At 45.9% G+C, this 23410-nt stretch overlaps 1 protein-coding gene across 1 annotated transcript in view; it reads left to right on the top strand.

The window, feature by feature from the left end:
• LOC310795004 (voltage-dependent L-type calcium channel subunit alpha-1D-like) overlaps positions 1–16476 on the top strand; it is a gene marked incomplete at its 3' end in the record, with an annotated part of 112461 nt that extends 95985 nt beyond the window's left edge. The window contains 13 exon segments of the mRNA XM_083657026.1: positions 1044–1171; positions 3438–3534; positions 7321–7423; positions 8141–8242; positions 8690–8823; positions 9714–9897; positions 11231–11630; positions 12256–12386; positions 12562–12674; positions 13175–13364; positions 14677–14736; positions 15984–16084; positions 16225–16476. Of these exon segments, the coding sequence (XP_083513152.1) occupies positions 1044–1171; positions 3438–3534; positions 7321–7423; positions 8141–8242; positions 8690–8823; positions 9714–9897; positions 11231–11630; positions 12256–12386; positions 12562–12674; positions 13175–13364; positions 14677–14736; positions 15984–16084; positions 16225–16476 (1995 nt within the window).
• Between the last annotated feature and the right edge of the window lie 6934 nt (positions 16477–23410).

Raw genomic sequence — 23410 nt, 5'->3', positions numbered from 1 at the left:
ACACGCACAGACACACACATGCACACACACACGCACAGGCACATGCACACACACACGCACACACACACACACACACACACACACACACACACACACGTACAGACACACATGCACACACACACACACACATGCATGCACACACACACAGTAGTGATGGGCATCAATTTGAATGTCAGTGTTCACTCACTTGTTCAATGTAGAGTATGTTGTCTAACGAGTGACGTGTCATAGACAAATAATACCCTCTGCCATTTGCTAGATGTTAGCCGTTAGCTGCTATGTTTGCTAACTAAGTGTTCACCAGGCTCAAAACGCCACAATAGTAAGTTTCAACCAGTTTGAGTCACGCTCTTTCCATAAAGTCCATCAGCTTTGATATCTGTTGGCTGGTTTGTTGGCAATAAGCGATATTTTGGCTTCTAAAATAAAGTTTTTCACAGAGATATGACCGGAAACAGTATGGCCGCTACTTCTGTTTTATCGCAGACAAAGAGTAGACTGAAGACAAGATGAGTCACTGCTTCTTTTACAACAGCACCTGCTGCAGTCTTATTATGTTGCAGTGGAAAGTGGAACAAACTATCTTCCGTTCTTATCAATATCAGCTCTTTGGCACAAATGGTGCCGTGGGTTGTTCTTACATCGCGCGCACATACGTTTTTATAGAACATCAACGTGAAACAGGTAGGAAAAACTGACTGGAACTGCCCATCCCTAACACACAGACGCATGTCAGTCCCTCCAGGAAATAGCCATTTTGCAATCACAATAATTACTGCAAATTCAATATAATTTCAATATTCCTGCAATTCCTCAGCAAAACAGCTTCCTCAACTTGCAATTTTTGCCAGTTCATAAAACTTTGCAAATCCCATTGCAATTTTTGAGAAAAGTTGCCATTAGGTAGTAGGGGGAATGGGGGGGTTCCAACTTTTTCTTTTGCCAGTTCTTGAGAAAAGCTGCTGTAAAATCAACGTCTTTGATCACAACAATCAAAACCATCAATAAATAGATTAAATCCTGATTGGTTCTCTCACCCTCAGATCATCAATCTGTTTGTCGCCGTCATCATGGACAACTTTGACTATCTGACGCGTGATTGGTCGATTCTGGGGCCCCATCACCTGGACGAGTTTAAGAGGATCTGGTCCGAATACGACCCAGAAGCAAAGTATGACACGCACACACACACGCACGCACACACACACACACACACACACACACACACACACACACACACCGATTTTTTATTTGAAATATTTATTTATGTCCACATAAATACAAGTATGCAAAGGACATAAACAGCAGTGTTGGGCACTCATTACTAAAAAAGTAATATATTACATATTACTCGTTACTATTTTCAAAAGTAATATTATTACTTTACTTATTACTCCATGCCAAAAGTAATTCGTTAGATACTCGTTATATTACTTTTCCGTTACATTCCACACAAATGCAATAGGCCTTTTTCACTGCAGCGATTTTGTGTCTAAAAGGCAGGAGGTAACACAGGTGCACCAAGATGTTAATTAGGGCTTCCAACTTCCAGTCCATTTAGGTGTTCCAGTGCTGGAGCCTTAATTAGTTAGTTGGTTGCACCTGTGTATACTCTGTCTTCTAGACACAAATGGCCGTTGTGAAAAAGGCCCATAGCGTTTTTCTCATCAAAATGCAGACTTTGCGGTGCGAATGTGTGAACTAGGTCTATTATGTGCCGTTCCATTTAAACTAATCACTTTGCCAGAGCACAGCTTCCTACAGAGATGCTTGATGAAGAGCACACCTGGCTCAAAGTGATGACTGACAAGATGCAATCTTTTATCTTCTGTTTTATAGAATGCAGTATGCACTGCCAATGCAAACTCAATACGTATAGGCTACATCTTTGCTTAACAAGTTTGTGTCACAAATAACGTTAGCTCTGCAACATTAACATTAACCTGACAATAATAACAGCAATGTTTGATGTCCACCAGCTTGTGAGTTTTTACGTTATCTCTGTATTTTTAACAGTTTTCCGGTTTCTGTTGTGCTGTCCTCTCGTCTCGTAACGTTAACGTTAGGAAGTTTGAGCTCGTGTTTTTCACAGTGGAAAGAGTAGTAGCCTACCTGTCCTGGACACCGTTTACATTTGACTTTGATGTTCAATCGTGTCACCTTTCTTCCCGACAAAAACAAAGTCATGGGAATATATCCGCAGCCACGGATTTTCCTCCTCGGCTCAGCAGGACAGAGAGGGAGGTGTGCCTGCCTGTTGGTGCTCTGAATGGGCTCTGCGGTGACGTCACCTTGTTTTGGGAGCGTTAAAGCCATGCTGCTTGTGATCAGTGAATGCCGACTGCGTGTCGTTTTGCAGCGCAGCGGCATCACAGAATGGACTCAACAAAAGATGTAACGACTAACGTAACGAGCTCGTTTATCTTGAAGTAACTGTAATATTATTACTTATATTCTATAGTAATTCGTTACACTACTCGTTACTTGGAAAAAGGAATATTATTACAGTAACGAGTAACTAGTAACTCGTTACTTCCCAACACTGATAAACAGTAATAGTGCAGTCAAATGCTGGGAGTCAGTCAGTTACATGAGTGCCCAGATGGCAAACACAATAATGCATACACATAAGAAACACACAGGATGATAACATGGCAGGTTGATATATACAGTTATACTGTAATGCAAGGTAGCGGTCAGTATCCACTTCATGGGTACAAAAAGCAGCGCCTCCTCCATATTGAGCGGCTGCCGATAATAGTAGATACTGAACAATATCTCGCTAACTGCTTGGCCCTTCTCTTTGGGAGACCAGCCATCTGAAGGCCTCTCACAACCAGCTTATGGACATGACCTAGGCTACCAAATATGAAAACTAGAAGTTTACACCTGTAGCCCAGCTGTGAAATGGTCACACACACACACACACACACACACACACACACACACACACACACACACACACACACACACACACACACACACACACACACACACACACACACACACACACACACACACACACACACACAGATGAACATAACAACATAAACATAACAACATAAAAGTTTCTCTGTTACCTCTCTACCTACAATACAGACAGGCATGGGGTTGTTTGAGCAAATAAGTGTCAAATAGGGACAGAATGTAGGGAAACAGAGGATGGATAAATCCAGGAGGAGGCGGTAATGCAACATAAAGGATGGCAACTGCCATTAAACACCACAGAAGAAGAAGAAGAAGAAGAAGGCAGTCATGGAGTTCTGGACATACAGTATCCGACAATAAAAATACTCTCAGATTTGGTTCCAGAGGGCGTATAGAACAGCTGGGTGTGGCAACTGAATTCTATTCTATTGTCTCCTGCACTGTCTGTCTCTGGTCTGTAGAGGGCGTATCAAACATCTTCTCCTGCACTGTCTGTCTCTGGTCTGTAGAGGGCGTATCAAACATCTGGATGTTGTGGCTCTGCTGAGGAGGATCCAGCCTCCTCTGGGCTTCGGGAAGCTCTGTCCCCACAGAGTGGCCTGCAAGGTAAAATACTATGCTGTGTGTGTGTGTGTGTGTGTGTGTGTGTGTGTGTGTGTGTGCGTGTGTGTGTGTGCGTGCGCGCCAGTATAGTTAAATCAACTGTAATTTTGTCTGGTCCATGTAGCGAATGTCCAGTTAGTCTCGCTGGCCAGCCTCCCCTCCCTTCCGTGAGGAGTCTGGCGGCGCAGGTCTCCATAGTCGGATTGTGATGGGCGGCGCTTGGCGGCAGTGCCCTTGGAAAATAGTTTCCAACAATCCAACTTGCCATTTTCAGCGTGTAGCAACGAGCTAGTGTGTAGGTTTCTGCCATTAGCTTGCTAGCTAGTTAGCGTTGTTGTTTTCACTGTGGCGGCAGGGGACTATTTACACACAGGGAGGAGGGAGCGGAAGCCGCTCTGATTGACATGGTCGGAGGCAATGACAGAGCTTCTTAAGCGGGGAGCAGAAATCCGGCAGCGTCTGAAATCGACGCATCCAATGGGAGAGCAGCTGTAGAGCAGGGGAGGGCTTATGCCAGCAGCTAGGGCTGGCACGGATCCGAACCATACGGATCAGCCCCCGCGGTTCGAAACGCGGTTCGGAACGTCCGTGGTCCGCGGACCCCCCTCTTTTTCGTTGCATTTAACGTTTAACGCTAGTGTATGAGAATGCCTGCAGTGCAGCCAGACACAGACAGGCATCATCATGGCGAGCGCAAGTACGAGCCGACAAGCAGCTGAATCGGAAAAGCCTCCCGCATCATTTAAATCAGCTGTATTGGAGCATTTTGGCTTCCCTGTCAAATATGATGACGTCAAATCGTCAAATCGATTTTCACTTGAACTATGGTAATTATGGTATGGCGGCTCTCTCTCTCATGTACGCGTGCAGCTTCCTCATCCCTTCTCCCCGCTGTAAAGTCTCTCTGAAGGCTGTGGCTAGTGGCTACTAAAGACAGCAGCGTGATAAACTTATTTCAACACCTCTGAAAAAGCACAGGAATGCGAGCAGCGTGTTGCGGGCTGCACAAGATAACGAGAGCCACAACACACACAGTCTCTTAGAACAGATGAGTTGGCTTCCGCAATTTTCAAATGCTTCCGCCATACCGTCTGTAGTTCGTGGGGGAGAAGCATGCGGCAACCGGAATGGGAAGCAGAAAGGCGGGTCTTCCGCTCATTAGTCCAATCAGAATTTTTTTAAGGCGGGTCTTCCGCTCATTAGTCCAATCAGAATTTTTTTCCATGGACACACGTGTCGTGATTGGTCGGATTCCGTCGAACTTCCTTCCAGTCTGAAGGTTTTTTCCCCAACTTCCTTGTGCATGTTCTGGGGGTGTAACGTACAGACTGTGTATAGCTGCATTCGCCGGATGTAGATGAGACAGTCTGTTTTAAGAGACTACAACACACACGCGCACGCACACACACACACACACACACACACGCGCACACTTTTCACGAACACGTTATCACCGGATGGTGAAATGTTGCCTTTAGGACACATAACAACAAAACAACACGTGGGGCCACCGAGTAGCTTAACGTTATGGCTGCAACGTTAGGTTTCCATACTCACCCTGTCACCACGCTAAAACAGGAAGTTGGGTTGTTCTGCCTTCAGAGTAAAAGCATAAATTGTGTCACTTTTTTTTAGCTGTGCAGGGCAACAAATGTTAGAGAAGTATAATAGTATTAAAAAATCTAATCAAAATCGAAAATCTAATTTTTAGAGAAAAAATCTGAGATTTTATTTAATTAAAAAAAAATTGCTGATCCAAAAAATTTGTGGTCCGTGGCTCAAAATCCGCCACGCGATCCGAACCGTGGGTTTTCTGCTCCGTGCCAGCCGTACCAGCAGGCAGCCTGTTTCCGTGCAGCCAGACTCCTCTCACGGAAGGGAGGGGAGGCTAGTGTCCAGTGCACCCATGTCCCCGTAGCCAGAGAGCTCCACTGTATAAACAACTATTGAAAGCCGTGACAGAGCCATGCTGCTGCTCTGCAGGATGTTGCATCATCAGCATGCACTTACCCCACCCACTTTATATTACATCATCACCATGTACTGGCCCCGCCCACGTTCTATAAACTGTTAACACTTTGCCATCTCAGGAAAGTACCGTAATTTCCGCACTATAAGCCGCGACTTTTCCCCCATTTTTCGGCCCTGCGGCTTATATAACGGTGCGGCTTATCTATGGATTTTTCCAGCTAACGGCCACTAGGGGACCTCCTAAATCTATGGATTTTACAGGTTACACAGCTTCATCTGCACATCATTTGGCGGAAATCAACCGGCATCACGTGATCGCACGGCGAACATGGCGCTCAGCTAGACAGCTGCTACACCAGACCAAACAATATGTTTTAGCGATCTGATCTAAAATGAATAAGGTGACCAGAACCAACTGAATAACTTTAAAGAGTGGGGCGAATGTCTGCTGGAAGAAGCACAAGACTGAAAACCAGTAAGCAGAAAGAAAAAGACGAAGCAATCACCGCCATGAATGAGGAAATGACTCACCTGCTGGAGGCTGGAGATACACCGGCTTGGGCTAAACTTTTACTCCGTGAAACACTATCGATTAAGTCCGACATCGCTCAGAGGTTTGAGCAGCTTGAAAACAAGTTTGAAAACGTGCAGAAGTCCATCCACTCACTCACTAAAGAAAATAAGGCAACCGTGAACAGAGTTTCTAATGCGGAAAAGCGCATCAGCGCACTGGAGGACAAAAACAACACAGTGAGTCCGAAAATGGATAAAATGCAAAAACAAATCGAAACCCTGCACACGCAGGTTGATGACTTAATCAGCAGGAGTAAAAGAAATAACATTCGCCTGATCAATGTAAAAGAGGGAGCTGAGATTGGTGACATGGACGCTTTCCTTGGCAAAATCCTGTGTTACATCCTGGACCTGAAGGAAGGCGAGAAACCACCAGAGGTGGACAGGGCACACCGGGCGCCTCGGCCACGTCCAGACCCCGGCCTGCCACCGAGGGCCATCTTCATCCGCCTACTCCGCTGGCCCGACCGTCAACTCATCCTCCAGGCTGCGGGGAAGAAGCCCCTCACCTGGGAGGGTACGCGCTTTTTCGTCCGGCAGGACCTCTCCGCGTTGGTGCAACAGAAACGCGCAACATACAACAGCATCATCGAAAAGGTTAAAGTCAATGGATATCGTTTTGGCGTACTGTACCCAGCGAGACTCGTCATAACCATTGATGGACAGCGGAGGCGGAACAAGAGCTCAAAGTGAAACTGCCGAATATCTTTTGAGTTGGACTGGTCAATAGTACTGTGAGTAACTAAAAGAAAAAAGAAAAAACGGAATTCTCTCTTCTTTAGCACTCTTTCTAACTATAAATCCACTTCTGTTTTAATTTCCTCTCTTGCCCTCTTTTCACCACACCGCGGACACTGTGTGCACTGTAAAAAAAAACACAGGTGGTGTTGTGTTATGTTATTTTGTTGAAATGTTAATAAATGGGAGCTTCCTCAAACAGCCATCTCTTTCCCGACAATCCCCTCTGTGCACGAACCCTTACATATGGTAATTAAACATTAAAACACCTGCGGCTTATAGTCCGGTGCGGCTTATATATGTAACAAACAGGCAATTTTGCTGCTGCGGCTTATACTCAGGTGCGCCTTATAGTGCGGAAATTACGGTAGTTCTGCAGCATAGAACATAGAACATAGAACATAGTGATTTGGGAATAACTACGTTATGTAACAGTCTTCCTCATAGAGAAACTGGATCATTAGTAGCTGATCAGCTATAATATCATTGATATGTGTCGCCCCCCAGAGGCTGGTGGCGATGAACATGCCTCTGAACACAGACGGGACGGTGACCTTCAACGCCACGCTGTTTGCTCTGGTCCGCACCGCGCTCAAGATCAAGACTGATGGTAGGAACATGGAGGGGGGGTGTCTCTCCTGCCCACACTTCAGCAGTAGGTCTGGGCCTTCAAACTGTCAGCCTCTGCCTCTTTGACATGCAGGCTATCAATGTTATATTTCTATAGCGCCAAATCAGTTATGAGTTATCTCAAAGCACTTTACAAATAGAACAGGTAGAAGACCTCGGCACGGCTATATATAGCTCAGGAGGTAAAGCGGGTCGTTCACTAATCTCTTTGGATAAAAGAGGTCCGTGGTTCGATCCCCGCCTCCGCATGTCGAAGTGTCCTTGAGCAAGATACTGAACCTCAAGTAGCTCCTGATGGTGTGCCAGCACCCTGCGTGGCAGCCTGCCACCATCAGTGTGTGAATGGGTGAATGTACCTACTGATTGTAAAGAGCTTTGGATAAATGCAGGCCATTTTCGCAGATACATCAAATTTGACCCAATTCGTAACCATTACTAGGTCCAGAAATATGAACTCAATCGACCTGAAGGTGGCACTGTAATTAAATGTTTTACATGAAAGGCAATAACTTCCTCACCGTAAGTCCGATTGAGAGAAAAAACAACAACATTATGGGAGACCACCTGCTAGAGGCTTGAACCCCTTTCAACATATTTATGTCATTGTTGTTGTTGTGTTGTTTGTATGTGTTCTTGATGTCGTCATCGATTCGTTTGCATCACTTTTCTCACCCCGCCCACTCTGTGTTGTTGCTAGGTATCCCGGAACAGGAGAACGAGGAGCTGAGGGTGATCATCAAGAAGATCTGGAAGAGAATGAAACCAAAACTCCTGGATGAAGTCATACCTCCACATGAAGGTAGAATACTACAAGTACTGCTATCTACTACTTAGAGCTGCAACCATTAGTCAATTAATCAATTAGTTGATTGACAGAATTTCTTTTGCCAGCTATTTTTTTAAAATCTATTAATAGTTTAGACTAGTTTTTAAGAAACAAATACTGCAATTATCTCATTCAGCTTCTTAAATGTGAATATTTTCTGCAGTGTCTTTAGTCCTCTGTGACAGCAAACTGATTATCTTTGGGTTGTGGTAACTTGTGGACTGTTGGTCAGGAGTCAGGACAAAATAAGAGATAATTTGAGGACGTCATCTTGGGCTTTGGGGAAAAGGTGTTTGACATTTATTCACCATTTTGTGATATTCTGTAGACCAAAAAGAAATAAAATAAACGACAGATTAATCGACAATTAGAATAATGGTTAGTTGCACCTTGAACCTGCTCCCCCTCTCTCTCCTGTAGAAGAGGAGGTGACAGTGGGGAAGTTCTACGCCACCTTCCTGATCCAGGATTATTTCAGGAAGTTCAGGAAGAGGAAAGAGAGAGGAGGCCTCACGGAGACACTGGACGACCACCACAACCCCTCCGCCGTGCAGGTGTGTGTGCGTGTGCGCGTGTGTGTGTGCGTGCGCGCGCGTCCCCGTGTGTGTGTGTGTGTGTGTGAGAGTTTGGATTTGACGGAGTTATGAGATAATGCTTGATTGGTGACATTGATATGTGTTCCATAGTTACAGCACCTCTGTAAAGAAAATGGGTGTAGTGTGACAGTAGGTGGGTGAAGGTGATCTGTGTGTCTTGCAGTGTAGGAAATTGAAAAAAATATCCACTCTGGCTAACTAACAGGGGCATTTACAAAATTCTGGGGGCACTTTAAAAAATAATAATTAGTGCATAAAGTTGCTAAAGCATAGTGTGAACAACAGCGCTGTTTGTGTGAGTGTGTTCTTCATCGTTGTCTTCTGGCAAACAGCTTGCAGGTAGGTTACTGAGTGTGTTAGAGATGGAAATTAAATGAATTTAATGAAAATAAAATTATCAAAATTATCAATTTTTGCCCCTGGATCATGGTTTTTTCTTGGGGGCGTTTTTGCCTTGGCTAATTTCCAACACTGGTGTCTGGTATTATGTGTACTGTATGTATGTTAGCATTTTGTTTTATAACCGGTGCAGTGAGAGAGACAGGTGTGTGATTGGCTGCTCGGTGTCTCCTCCTCTTGACACAGGTGTGTGTATAGATTTATAGATTTGTTGATGTCGTGGAGTATCAAGCACTTGGACTTCCAAATTTGGCACCACTCAATGGCTCTGGGTCTAGCTAAGAAGTGTGTGTGTGTGTGTGTGTGTGTGTGTGTGTGTGTGTGTGTGTGTGTGTGTGTGTGTGTGTGTGTGTGTGCGTGTGCGTGTGTGTGTGTGTGTGTGTGTGTGTGTGTGTGTGTGTGTGTGTGTGCGTGCGCGTGCGTGCGTGCGTGCGTGCGTGTGTGTGCAGCTGTGTAAAGCAGGTCTGAAGACTCTACAGGACCTGGGTCCAGAGATGCGTCTGGCTCTGAATCAGGACTTTGAGGAAGAGGACGAGGCCATGCTGGAGGACGAAGGCCAGGAAGACCACACTCCATATAAGGTCGGTCCCCCCGGTCTTTTACCACTCGGGTCCTATCATATGGGCCCTTCAAGTGAGCTCGTGTTTACCGTGAATATGACATAAGTCCATGTGGACGGCCCCCTCATGTGGTTTTCACGACATGTTAAGTGGAACGATCCAAGTTCACGACTTGTGACGTGTCTTGTGACATTTGCAGAAAATGGCGGATGCCATGGACATGGACGGAAAGTAAATAAAATGTCATTTCTAAAATGTCATTTTAGCCGTGTATAGCTTTTCATGGTCATTTTATATTATGTCTGAGGAGCATGTTGATATTCTCAACATCAATCGAGCAATGACCTTTGTGCCCTGGCATGTGACCTTGTGCCCTGGCATGTGACCTTGTGCCCTGGCATGTGACCTTGTGCCCTAAAAAAGTTTGTGATGCTGAAGGCCAGATGGCCACGCCCCTAAAATGAGGAAATTCCCACCCTGACAGGGATGATGGTTAGGCCGTGCCTTATGCACAGGTGAGGCACACGGTCTGATCCACCTTCACTCACACACTGGACGAAGGCTAACATATATATACATACAGTATATATACTGTAGGCACACATGATGGCCTGCTAAACTGAGAGTATGGTGCCACTTCACAGACAACATGATGTAAACTATGATCTACTTTCTCCACAGTGACTGGTGTCACCTCAAACACACTGCAAGGTGTTGCTCAGGGTCTGCATCATGTCAAATCCACTGCACTTAATGCAAGTTAGTTTTAATCAAAATTAACCAACTAATCAACCTCTCTCTCTCCCCCCCCCCCCCCTCTCTCTCTCTCTCTCTCTCCCCCTCTCTCTCTCTCTCTCTCTCTCTCTCTGCAGAGTGAGAATGGTTATGGACCAGAGAAAGATCGGCGAGGCTCCACTCCTACTGGTAAACGCCAGTTACCACCACCAGTAACAGCAGTAACCAGAGCAACACTCTCACACACACACATACGACACGTGCACACACACACACACACACACACACACACACATACGACACGTGCACACACGACACTTGCACACACACACTGACAGACAAATGTGATATTATTGGTTGAAATTGGCTGGTTCATGCTTACGTAAGGACACAACATTAAGTTAGACAAGTTAGATACTCTCAAAATGCTGTTTCATCTGGACTTTAATCCACATGTTGTTTTGCGGCTATGGGCTACCCTGCCTTATCCCATGTGAAAAACTCTCTGTCTTTCTTTCTTTCTGTCTCTCTCTCCCCTCCTCTCTCTCTCTCTCTCTCTCTCTCTCTCTCCCCTCCTCTCTCTCTCTCTCTCTCTCTCTCCCCTCCTCTCTCTCTCTCTCTCTCTCTCTCTCTCTCCCCTCCTCTCTCTCTCTCTCTCTCTCTCTCTCCAGGTGCTCTGGGCGAGGGGGGCGTGTCTAATGGTCTAATCCACCGGGTCGGCTCGCTCTCCCTGACGCCCAACGGCAACGACCTGGACGACCTCCGTTGCCACGGAGACGAGAGGAGGCCGTCCGTCACGCAGCATCACCACCACCTGCTGGAGCACAAGAGGCACGCCCCTCACAGAGACGCACAGAGAGACTCCGCCCCTCACAGAGACGCACAGAGAGACTCCGCCTCTCACAGAGACACACAGAGAGACTCCGCCCCTCACAGAGACGCACAGAGAGACTCCAGACAGAGGACAGACTGGAGGAATGGACAGATGGACGGAGAGATGGTGTCGTACAGAGGAGAACAGGGCTACTACAGCAGAGACGAAGACAACGACAGCATCACCTCCAGAGACAGGTAGACTGACAGACGGGTAGAGAGGCAGACAAGTATAGAGACAGACAAGTATAGAGACAGACAGACGGACAGACAAGTATAGAGACAGACAGACAGACAGGTAGAAAGACAGACAGGTAGAAAAACAGAAAGACAGACAGACAACATTGTTTTCTCCATAAAATCAAATTCACTGATTTAAAGCGCCAACATGTATAGTAGCTTACCTTACCATACCTTTTGAGGTGGTAAAGCAGGAAGTAAAGCAGGTGTAACCGATATCATTAATGGTGGCTCCATTACATTTAGGTGTCCAGTGACAGGGCCTTCATTAATGTTATTGGTTACACCTGCTTTACTTGCTGAAAAGGGCCTATCCACCTTATTTCTAGCTGCCATGATGCATGATGGGTGCTTCTTCCGCTTCCGGTGTAATTTTTACACTGTTTTAACTTGACCAAAAAAAAGAGATGGCGTTCAGACGCTGGTACACAGAGAAAGGCAGGAAGTGATGTTCACTTTGGCTCTCTATTGGATCTTTCTGGAGGTGGAGCCTCACGTGCCACCAGTAGTACGCTTACCACCATTTTTAACTCACTTTGTGTGCGTGCGTGTGTGTGTGTGTGTGTGTGTGTGTGTGTGTCAGACATTACCATGGTGATCCGCCCCTGTACAGAGAGCAGTACGATGGCCACGCCCCCTACAGCAACAGTAGCTATGGCAACAGTGACGGCAGGAGGACGGCCAGGCGACGCCTACTGCCGGCCACGCCCACAGGTGACCACAATATCTAAATATCTGATCAATAGCTAAAATAATTAAAATCGACAATTTTATACCAACATAAAAAGAGAGAAAAATCTGATCATTCATTGTTGTTAATATGCTAAATTGAATGTTGTTTAATGTTAGTCCATTATGCTGAAATAATTCCTATGATTTTAACTGTCAGGTCGCAAGCCGTCGTTCAACATCGACTGTCTGAGGAGGCAGGGAAGCAGCGACGACCTGCCCCCACCCGGGACCTACCACCCAACCTCCCCCCCCAGCAGAGCCCGCGCCCAGGTACACACACACACACACACACACACACACACACACGCACGCACGTGCACACACACACACACGCACACGCACACGCACACACACACACCTAGACACACACACACGCTCACACCTAGACACACACAACACTGATTCTTTCTCAATGAAAATATAAAATTAACCAAATGTTCCTCTCTCTTCCACTCCTGTCTCCTCTCCTCTCTTCCACTCCTCCTCTCTTCCACTCCTGTCTCCTCTCCTCTCTCGTTTCCTCCACTCCTCCTCTCCTCTCCTCTCCTCTCTCGTTTCCTCCACTCCTCCTCTCCTCTCCTCTCCTCTCCTCTCCTCTCCTCTCCTCTCCTCTCTCGTTTCCTCCACTCCTCCTCTCCTCTCCTCTCCTCTCCTCTCCTCTCCTCTCTCGTTTCCTCCACTCCTCCTCTCCTCTCCTCTCCTCTCCTCTCTCGTTTCCTCCACTCCTCCTCTCCTCTCTCCTCCCCTCTCCTCTCTCCTCCTCTCTTCAGATGTATGGTAGTTATGAGTCTCGTCAGTCGTGTGGCCGCTCCTCCACTGGCTCCTCGGCCTCCTGGGCGAAGCCATGTCCTCGGCGCGGGCGCCTCCTCTACGCTCCTCTCATCCTGGTGGAGGAGGAGGGCAGCCCGTCGTGGGGGGGCGCAGGGGGGGAGGGTAAGAAGGGAGGCACCGGAGAAGGAGGTGAGGAGAGAACCAGCTGCCTACCTGACTGTGCGTTTGGTAAATGTTGCCCGGGTTCCCGGCTGGGTGGAGTTCTCTGTTTTTAAGCATTGTGATTGGCCCCGACTGGTGTCCAAACCCCGCCCAGCCGGCAAGCTGGACCAGTAGAGGAGTAGAAGTGATGAGGGCCGTTTGCTTCTAGTCTGGTAAACCATCCTGATCATGTGACCTCACATTCTGTTTGGTTCTACCCAGAGCCGTCTAGATAGAAGAGTCCCGACATCTCCATTCACTCCAATGGACCAGTTTTTTACTCTCAAGAGTTCCAGGAAGTAAGGTCCTGGAACTCTTGAGTAAAAGAAGCAGCACTGTCGAGTTGCAGCAGAATAGACAGTTTGTGTTGTACTTTGAAAGGGTTTTTCATCCCTTGAATCAAATTGTACATTATCAGCTTTATTTTAGCATGCAAAAGTAGTACGAGACCCATTCCTGGCTGTTCATTGGCTAATGAGTCTCGCATTTTGGTCCTCCGCTGATGCCACTTTCTCTCTAGAGGACACTAGTTCTACCTATCAGTCTGGACTCCAGCCCACCCCCAGTGATTTCCAGAAATTACAAAGTGCATGGACCAATCAGGGACCTGCGTCGTAGTCGACAACGTAACCGGCCAATCAGGGCTCCCGAATGGCTCCCGAAGCAATGAGCAGTAATGTTAGTACAGTAAACACGGCCATAAGTGCAGTTATGACAGAAAGAGACTCAATAACAACAATTAAAGGACAGGATTATGCACAGGCGAGTTTCTTGGTAACGTGATTTGGATTGGGTTTGGCAACGCTGATTGGCTGAAGGAGTTGTATGTCAAGGCAAGTAGTCCCGCCCCCTGACATTTCTGTGGCTGTCCAGACTGATACGTAGAGCTGTTGTGACCTTTTCTATTTAGCTCAAATAACTCAAAACTATTAGCGGAAGTTGAAATATGATTTATTGCACAAACACAGGCTGTCCTCCTAGGCTACTTTCCTCCCTAGCATCCAGATCAACAACCCCGCTCCAGCGCTCGCAATAGACAGGAAGTGATGTCAAAGGCACTGCTAGTGCAGCCACAGCGCCCCCTCTGCCTTGGAGGATTAATTTCACCACAGAGCTAAACAGGATGTGAGGTCACATGATCAGGACTCAGGATGGTTTTTAACGGGCTAGTTTGGTTCGGTGTCTCTTTCAACGCAGCAGAAACACACAACAGAAGATCAAAATACAAAATTGTGAATAATAAATAAATGTGTAATATATGTGGAAGGGTGAGCAGTGTTGTCTGTCTGTCCGTCAGGAGTCAGCATGACAGGCTCCACCCCCAGACCGGCCTGGTACGGAGGCCCTGCAGGGACAACAGGTACGCTCCCTCCTCTTTTACTCCGTCCTCTGTTTGGATGCTGAGTGTGGAGGGATGGATGGATCTGTGAAGCCATTTCACCACAGAGGAAGCGTTTGGGTTTAGGCAGAGAAAATGCTTGATCGTCACGTGACTCACGTAGCTCCATTCCATAGGCTCCATTCTAGCATCAACCTATAGTGGACCTTCAAGGATCATTCCAGGAAGTAAGTGGCGGGCCGTTTGAATGCATAAAATAATGCTATAATAAAGCTGATAATATACAATTTGATTCTTTAAACGTCTTACCCTTTCAAAGTGCATCACAAACGGTCCATTCTGTTGCAACTCTACAGCGCTGCTTAATCCACAACCTTCCAGGAACTCTTGCAAGGTAGACAGAAGAAGAAGAAGGAGGGTTCAGTGGAGTGAACTCTTCTATCTCAATAGCTCTGGGTTAGACTTAGGTTATGGTGAAGGCTTATAAAGACATGAACAAGTGAGGAGACGAGGCAATGTGAGCCCACGAGAATGTGCATTAGGCACACAAAATGACATGTTTTAGGGAGTCTCATATGTTCATCGCACTGGAACACTCCTGCATGTTGTTGTATGCTGTAGCTCCCCCTGCTGGCCTCATGCTGCACTGTGCTGTTTTTAATACCCTGTAGCTGCTGTGATCCAGGGGCGTGGCTATGGGTAGTGCAAGGCAGTGCAGCTGTCTGTGGGGTAGAGGGAGCCCCCCTATCATCCAACAGTCATCATCCAAAAGCCTGTGTTCAAAGTCAAGAAGAACACTCGTTTTTTTGTCGTGCCATTTGCTGTACCCTCAAAAACACAAACCCATTTCAGTCGTCGTGTCTTTTCTTATTAAAAAGAAATCAGTAGCAATCTGTAACAAAATGGTATGCTTGTTATTCTACATAAACTATGAATAAAATGTTCAATTAATGACTAATTTCTTATATTCTTTTGTACGTTTTTTTTGTACATAATACAGATAATGCAGTGATGATTGCTGGGTAATACGTACATTTAGTTTGTCCAATGTCAATTTGCCCCTGATTCCCCAACTAAAAGCCCAAACTGATTATATATAAATACCTCATCCAGCTTAAACAGGCCCAAACCAATTTAAATTTCGTTTGCAGAGGGGGGGTTTTCATTTTATTTTCCATAGATGTAAAAAATGCTTATAAAAATAGGCTTCAATGCTGAGACATGATGCTGGGGGCCTGGACTGGTCTCTCCTCTGGTCTCTCTTGCAGGCCCGTCTCCATACAGAGCCTACAGCACCCTCAGAGTCCCCCCTCAGCTGGGCTCTCAGCTCAGTGAGAAGAGAGGCTCTGCCGACAGTCTGGTGGAGGCAGTGAGCACGCTTATTTATTCAGCTTTCATATTGATTAGTTATTGACATTGATTCATTATTGGTATCCATTACAGATAGTGGAGATTGAACATCTCTCTGTCTCTGGGTGTGTGTGTGTGTGTCTCTCTCTCTCTCTCTAGGTGTTGATATCAGAGGGTCTTGGTCTTTATGCTCGGGATCCGAAGTTTGTGGCGTTTGCGAAGCGTGAGATCGCCGACGCGTGTCACATGACGGTGGACGAGATGGAGTCGGCGGCGAGCGACCTGCTGGGGGCCGGCAGCCACGCCTTCCTCAGCGACCCGGGGGCGCTCTACAGCGACGAGGAGCCAATCAGAACGGGCCACGACGAGGACGAACTGGCTGATGAGATGACCTGCGTGACATCGTTCTGACGGCCAGAGCTCCTGGACCAATCGGGAGCGATAGCGAGACCGAGATGGGCGGGACATCGATGATTGACAGCAGTGGCGTTTGGGCTGATTTGGGAAGAGAGATCCTAGCGATGGTTTGACTGAGAGGATTTTGGACCAATTAGGATGGAGAGAGAGGGTGGAGGAGAGAGAGAAAGGTGGAGAGAGTACCATATATATATATATATATATATATATATATATATATATATATATATATATATATATATATATATATAAAAGCAAAAAGAGAAACGATGGAAGACAGACGCCAGCAGAGAGTGACTCATCGCCGCCGCATCGCCATGGCAACGCAGCCAATTAAGCTCGTTAGCCGTCGGCTCCTGACCTGACCTGATCAGGTGTGAGTATTGATTACAGTGTTTTGATCAGAATGACCTGATCAGGTGTGAGTATTGATTACAGTGTTCTGATCAGAATGACCTGATCAGGTGTGAGTATTGATTACAGTGTTCTGATCAGAATGACCTGATCAGGTGTGAGTATTGATTACAGTGTTTTGATCAGAATGACCTGATCAGGTGTGAGTATTGATTACAGTGTTCTGATCAGAATGACCTGATCAGGTGTGAGTATTGATTACAGTGTTCTGATCAGAATGACCTGATCAGGTGTGAGTATTGATTACAGTGTTCTGATCAGAATGTTGAAGCATCTGTGACTCACTGACAATCAGATAAGGGTTTTTATTTTATTTTTTATTTTTATTGTGCAAACAGTTAACAGTAAGTCTGATGGTTGGGCTGACATTGAGAGAGGATTGTGATGACAAAAGTATGTTGTGTTTATGTCATGTTTGTTTACCTGTGGGTAAATGTATAGGGAGGTTGGGTGTGCAGGGTGCCCTGAAGCACAGGCGCGCGGGGGGTGGGGGGGGTTGTAGGCGGGGCAGAGGTCAGTGGACCAGCATTAATAATAACAATAATAATAATGTATTTTATTTATGGGCGTCTTTCAGAACACTCAAGGACACCTTACATGACATAGTAAAAAACAAGCAGCAAATATCAAGACAATAAAACAGTACTTAAAAGATACCTTGAAAACAACAATGAGGTCAAAATATTGATCAGACAGAAGAAGCCAGTTTAAAAAGGAGACAGGATTTCAAGGTGGGGAGAGTCGATAGTACGGATGTGCACCATCTGAGGCAACCCACAGACCCTTACGCTTTGTTCACACCATACGCTAAAGCCACGCTGCAGCCGAGTGTCACTCTAAACCGCTCACACCACAAACACTCTCTTGTCCTCAGCGCCTGGCTCGGAGTTGCTCCTCCGGCCCCTCCCCCTCTCACAAATTGCATTGACTTCATGCCTGGCAGCTCGGGTTCAGCACGCTTGGAAAATAGAACAGAAGCTGAAACTATCAGTTCAGCGTAGCTTTGGCGTGGCATGGCGTGCGGCTGGTGTGAACGGACTCGCCTGTTAACAAGGATGCTGAAATGAAACTGCGTGGCTTCAGCGTGAGTTTTGCATGGGATTGGCGTATGATGTGAACGTGCGCTTAGGTTTGCCCATCATAGGTCACCCATGTTGTTATGGCAATGTCAGTCAGATTTTGTATTTTTTTTTTTTTTTTCCTTCTATATTTTTGTTTTTGTATATATTTTGTATTTATTTATTTATTATAATTATCGTCAACATCGTTATTGTTTTACTTATGAGAGATGTGTGAGCATGGCACTCTGCAGGATATAACGCTGTGGAGGATAATGCCTGTTACTGCACCCTGTAACTTGTCATGTCAAGTTGCCTGGATGTAACTCCATTTCCTTTGCAGCTCCTTCAGATTAAATGTTTTCCACTGACAAACTAACAGGTCGCTTTTATTGAGAAGGACATATAGGAAGTGAAATGTGTTTATCGCTTGCTATGATTAGTGGCACAAATAGGCACTTCTTTCAATAAAACCAGTCGACAACAAGACACCATTTGTTGATATTTGGAGCTGTTCTTTCCAGTGCATCATCAGTTGTAAACACTGCAGAAAGGTTAGCATAGTAGAGAGTCACAAACTGAAAAATAAGGCTGATATTTGAACATACAAACAGAAAAGTAAGTAGCATAGTTAGCACCTGTAATTAATACTTGTGGCAGCAGAGGCTGTTGTTGCTGCTGCTCAGCAGAAAACTGTTTTTTATTTGCTAAACTTATGTCATTCATTTGTATTTTTACCCTCTTATGAACATTTTAAAGGTCCTATCCCTAAGTTCTAACTATTACTGACACCGGTGGCCGTTAGAGTGACTGCAGGCAGCGTGTGAACGAGCTGGCGCGTGGGCACCGTACTCTCACGCGCACAGAGAGCCTGGTGACGCGAGGTCAGGCAACAGCAGACTGTGTTGGTTGCTTTGTAACGTTAACTCATAAAAGTCACTTGAAAACAGCAACCTAGACAATGTATCGGTCAGATCAGCTGGATAAGGATATTCACGAACTAGCCTGCTTTCCCTGTATTATACGGTACCACAGAAAGTTGAGTGGAAGGAAAAGGTGCAGAAGCAACAGGGATAACCGCCACCTTGAGAGGATTGTCAAGCAAAACCCATTCAAGAATGTGGGATTTGACAAGGAGTGGACTGAGGCTGGAGTCAGTGCATCAAGAGTGCACCACGCACACACGTGTCCGGGACATGGGCTACAACTGTTGCATTCCTCGTGTCAAGCCACTCCTTAACCAGAGACAACATCAGAAGCGTCTTACCTGGGCTGATTGAAAGTGCAATATGAATGATTAGATTATGTTGTTCTTGTTCATTGATTGGAGATAAATTCAGCTCCTGGTTGAAAACAGTTTTGGAAACAGACTTCATATTTTGACATAAAGGCCCCCCTTTGGCCATGTCTGCATAGTTATCCTCCATAATGTCGCTATTACTGACCTCTAGTGGTGAATATTAACTACTGCAGTAAAGACCTACAACTAAAAACGATTTAAAACAATTTCAAAATGTGATTTTTTTGAATGGATTACACATCATTTAACCCTTAGTTGATTTTTTTAAATAATGATTCTAGACTGAAACCTCTATGTATGCTTTTCTCAAACATTGCACAGCTGTTATTAGCACATCTCATCTGAACATTCGGTGATTTGGTGGCTATCTTGGATTTGAGGTCAAATCTGAGTTACCTCCACATCTGAAAATAAACCTTATGGGTTTCACTCACTATGTAAGAAATGTTCATTCTTGTTCAAATGTTCAAAAAGTGCACAATTATTGTCTTAATCCGCTGTACTAAAATGGCAGATGTCCCCTAAACACCTCACAGTGTCTGCTGTAATTGTATGGGTAATTACCATGCTCCCTAAAGGCCTCATGCGCGCTACTGCTACATGACTCTGCTGCTACTGATAGCACTTTTGCTGCTCCCAATGCTCAACCCGGTTACAGCAAAATACCTGTTGTATGGCTACACTACTTTCTCCCTGTGAAGGCTAAATCATTAGCTGTGTTTGCATATAGGCATATTTGCGGGAGTGGGAGGAATCTGGCACTACTGATGTCCAGCAGCATGGTGATGACCGAGGGAAATGTGAGTTGGTTTGTTTACTGCATCGCATGTAGTTTTAAACGAGGAGATCCACAACTTTCTTTTAAAGAGCCCATATTTTGCTAATATAATGAATTATTATTTTATTGTTGGCCTCCAGTAGAGTAACTTATTGCATCATTCATAGTTTAAAAAACTCATTGTTTATCTTGTACTGGCTCTCACTGCCCCCCTCAGTTCACCCTCTGTCTGAAACGCTCTGTTTTAGGTCCTGTCCCTTTAAGAACCCCCACCCTCCGAAATACTCCAGGCGGGCAGCGGGGGGAAAATTTGTTTGCGCAAACCTCTGCCCAGACAGAGGACCCGGACCCCATGTTGAGAACCACTGCAAATCACAATCGTGAGTGGGGTGGGGGAACATTTTATTGTCCCTTTCAAAACTCATTCGGTGAGCCTGCAGAGGGCTTTACTAGATGAGGGACAAGCATGTTAAATGAGGAAATGGCATTTCCTCATTCCTCACAACAAGGAGTTGACGGCACTACGGTGCAGAGTGACATTTTCGAGGTGCTCCACGGCCCCTACGCCGAGCTGCGCCGATAGGACGCCCAGCTGCGGCGACCCCCTCGGCGATGTCAGGGCCGGCGATTTCGCTCGAGCATAATTTGCGCTTTAGTTGCTGTTGCGGCAGTCTACTGGAATATCAGAACAGGGAGGGGCAGGGCACGCGCGCCTTGGGCCCGGGCTAGGCTTGGCAAAGTTGGCATCACCATGGTAACAAGTCCTACCTGACGTCACTAGAACTGTGGCTCTCGCACAAATCGGCACAAATCCATGTCCTCTCATCTACGAGACGGGGGGGGGAGTTCATGGGGGTAACATTAAAACACCTTCACCTATTTATTTGAAGCTTAGCCCATGTTTAACACATTCACTGCCAACAGTTTTTTTTTTTTACTGTAGGTAGCTTCTGCCAAGGTTTTTTTTTGAGGATTCTGGCTCATCTTTCAAGAGCCGAGGATTATTTTCTGCTAGGACTTTGTGAACACAAAATATCTCAAAATAACTAATAGAATGTGTGCTTTCTCTGTCTAAAAGAGTTAGTTTGTAGAGTTAGTAGTTATGTAGGCCTTAGCAGTTGAATACAGCATGGTTTCAGCGTCTGAAAATTAAAGTTGAGATAAATGCCTTTTTGTGAAATTCGATAGAACAGTCACTTTAACCATTTATTTTTGGCATCAGTAAGACATTAGACATCTAAACAATAGTTCTGAACAGTAATTTCCTCCATAACAGCACCCGCACCCCCCTCTCCTTCAAACTCCTCCCTCCGTGTTCTCCTCCTCCCTCCGTGGCTCTGCAGCGGGTGTGTCACAAGCGAGTTTCTGCTGCCTGTCTGCTGCCTGGCGGCCCCTCGTCGGGCGAGTCGGGATGGGGCTCGCTCGTTTCTTGGGGTTTCGGTTGAGAGCTTTGATGAAGCTTTTGCGATTCTGGGCTTTATGCTGCGTGTTTCAAAGTGTGTTGCACCCAGTCTATTTTTGGAACCCCCCACCGTTGTGCGCCACCGTTGTGCGCCAGCGCGAAAGCATTTTCGCCAAACCATTCTACAGTATGAGAATGGTTTCCTCACGCTTTTCCCTGCAGTGTTGGCTCGGCTTCCTCTAGTCTGGAGAGCACTGTCGCCACTTAGTGGGTCGGTGGAATGGGTTGTACACGTTCGGTGGCTCCCATATTTTTATAGGAGACGTAGGGGGCTTTGATCCACGTCCCACTGTCAAAAAAAATTGTTGACTCGTCCATGGCAGTCAACCGTTGGTTTCTGCTTGACGAGTTGACTCGTCCACGGCAGTGAACGTGTTAATATGACCATCCAAGATTGTAACAACATATATATGATACAAAATTAAGAAATGCATAATATGGACCCTTTAAGGGGCCAGAGTGGCCAGTTCAAAACAGGAAATGCCAAACTGGCCTGTGGAGAGTTAATTTTAGAATGGGCATTACAGCCAAACTGCGGGGCAACTGTCAAAAATAATCACTTTACTGTCTAATAAACTGTAATTATGCGTGACGTTTGGCGCACGGAATCCTGACGAGAAAACATTTGAAGCTTTTACACTCTGTGCAGTTTTCTGCTCGCGGAAGTGAGTTTTGAAAACTCCACTTTGTCCGCCCAGGCGCGTAGTTAGAAAATTCGGGGTGTGTACGGCCAGGCGAAAACCGTCCGCACAGGAGTCTTGCAGAGGGGCGTGTCTGCTGATTTGACGTCACTTTTCCGCATGGACACTCGCGGTCTTCGCCGATGCGTCAGGCCTTGGCCACACTGATCCGTCAGAAAATTGACAGAATTATTGAATGGACAGATGTCTGTCCGATGCATTGTTTTAACAGGCAGATGTGTCCCTATGCGTTGTTTATGCATGTTAAAATACAGTAGCACTGTAGCAGCCTGTAACACTGAGCTGGTAATCTCACAATCATCCCGACATTATGCCAGGCTGAAGTCACGTTGTACAACAGCGGGATGGTGTACACAGCATTAATTATAGCCTCCTTCACCGCCTCGGCCGCCATTTTCTTTGAAAAGTTGAAACAAATCTCGGAACGCCTCCTCTCGAGACCTCGACTCTGATTGGCTAAACGGACAGTGACTATCCGACCATCCGATCATCCGATACATCCATCCAGAAAAAGTTCATCCCTCTTCAACTTTCTGTCCATCAAAACGTATGCAAATGTTCTGGATACGTACGCTTCTGAGTGCTCCACGGACAGTCGGACAGCTGTCATTGAAAATGAATAGAAGTTAACAGAGAAATGAACGCACACGGACAGACACCACGGATCAGTGTGGCCAAGGCCTAAAGCATAATTCCACCTTTAGAAGACAAAAGAAGTGAGAACATATGAATTGAAAGCAGCTACAGTACGAGGAACTTTTACCTGGTTATGATGCCTCACATCTGACCTGCATCAGCAATGACACCATCAATTTGGACATTGACAATTTATATCTAGTGTTTCTAAATTCCTCATTATTTTCTTTCTTGTTAAAGTGAGTCTAACCGATGAAAAATAAGTTGGTGAATATTTTTTTGTCGATCAACTAATCAATCAACTAATCGTATCGTTGCAGTTCTAATCTGGTGAGAAATGCAGCCTCATATCGACATGGTCACACAGGAGCCATTCCTTTGTTCCCGGGGTTCTCTGTTACCAGTTGACAATATAACAGGGTTATATAGCAGGGTTCCGCCACTAGATGGGAGTAGAGCTCTATTCTTAGTCTACATGTTCTCTGAGGGGAGGTTCACTCTCCAACACTTCAACATGCAGGCGGAGCAAACTGCTTAGTCAAAGTGAAAGTAAAAAAATGTATGTGTCGCAGTTTGTTC

The sequence above is a fragment of the Poromitra crassiceps genome, assembly GCF_964638095.1.
Source record: "Poromitra crassiceps genome assembly, chromosome: 20".
NCBI classification, from domain to species: Eukaryota; Metazoa; Chordata; class Actinopteri; order Beryciformes; family Melamphaidae; genus Poromitra; species Poromitra crassiceps.
Note: the sequence above shows the minus strand (reverse complement) of the source record. Positions and strands in the feature narration are given on the sequence as shown.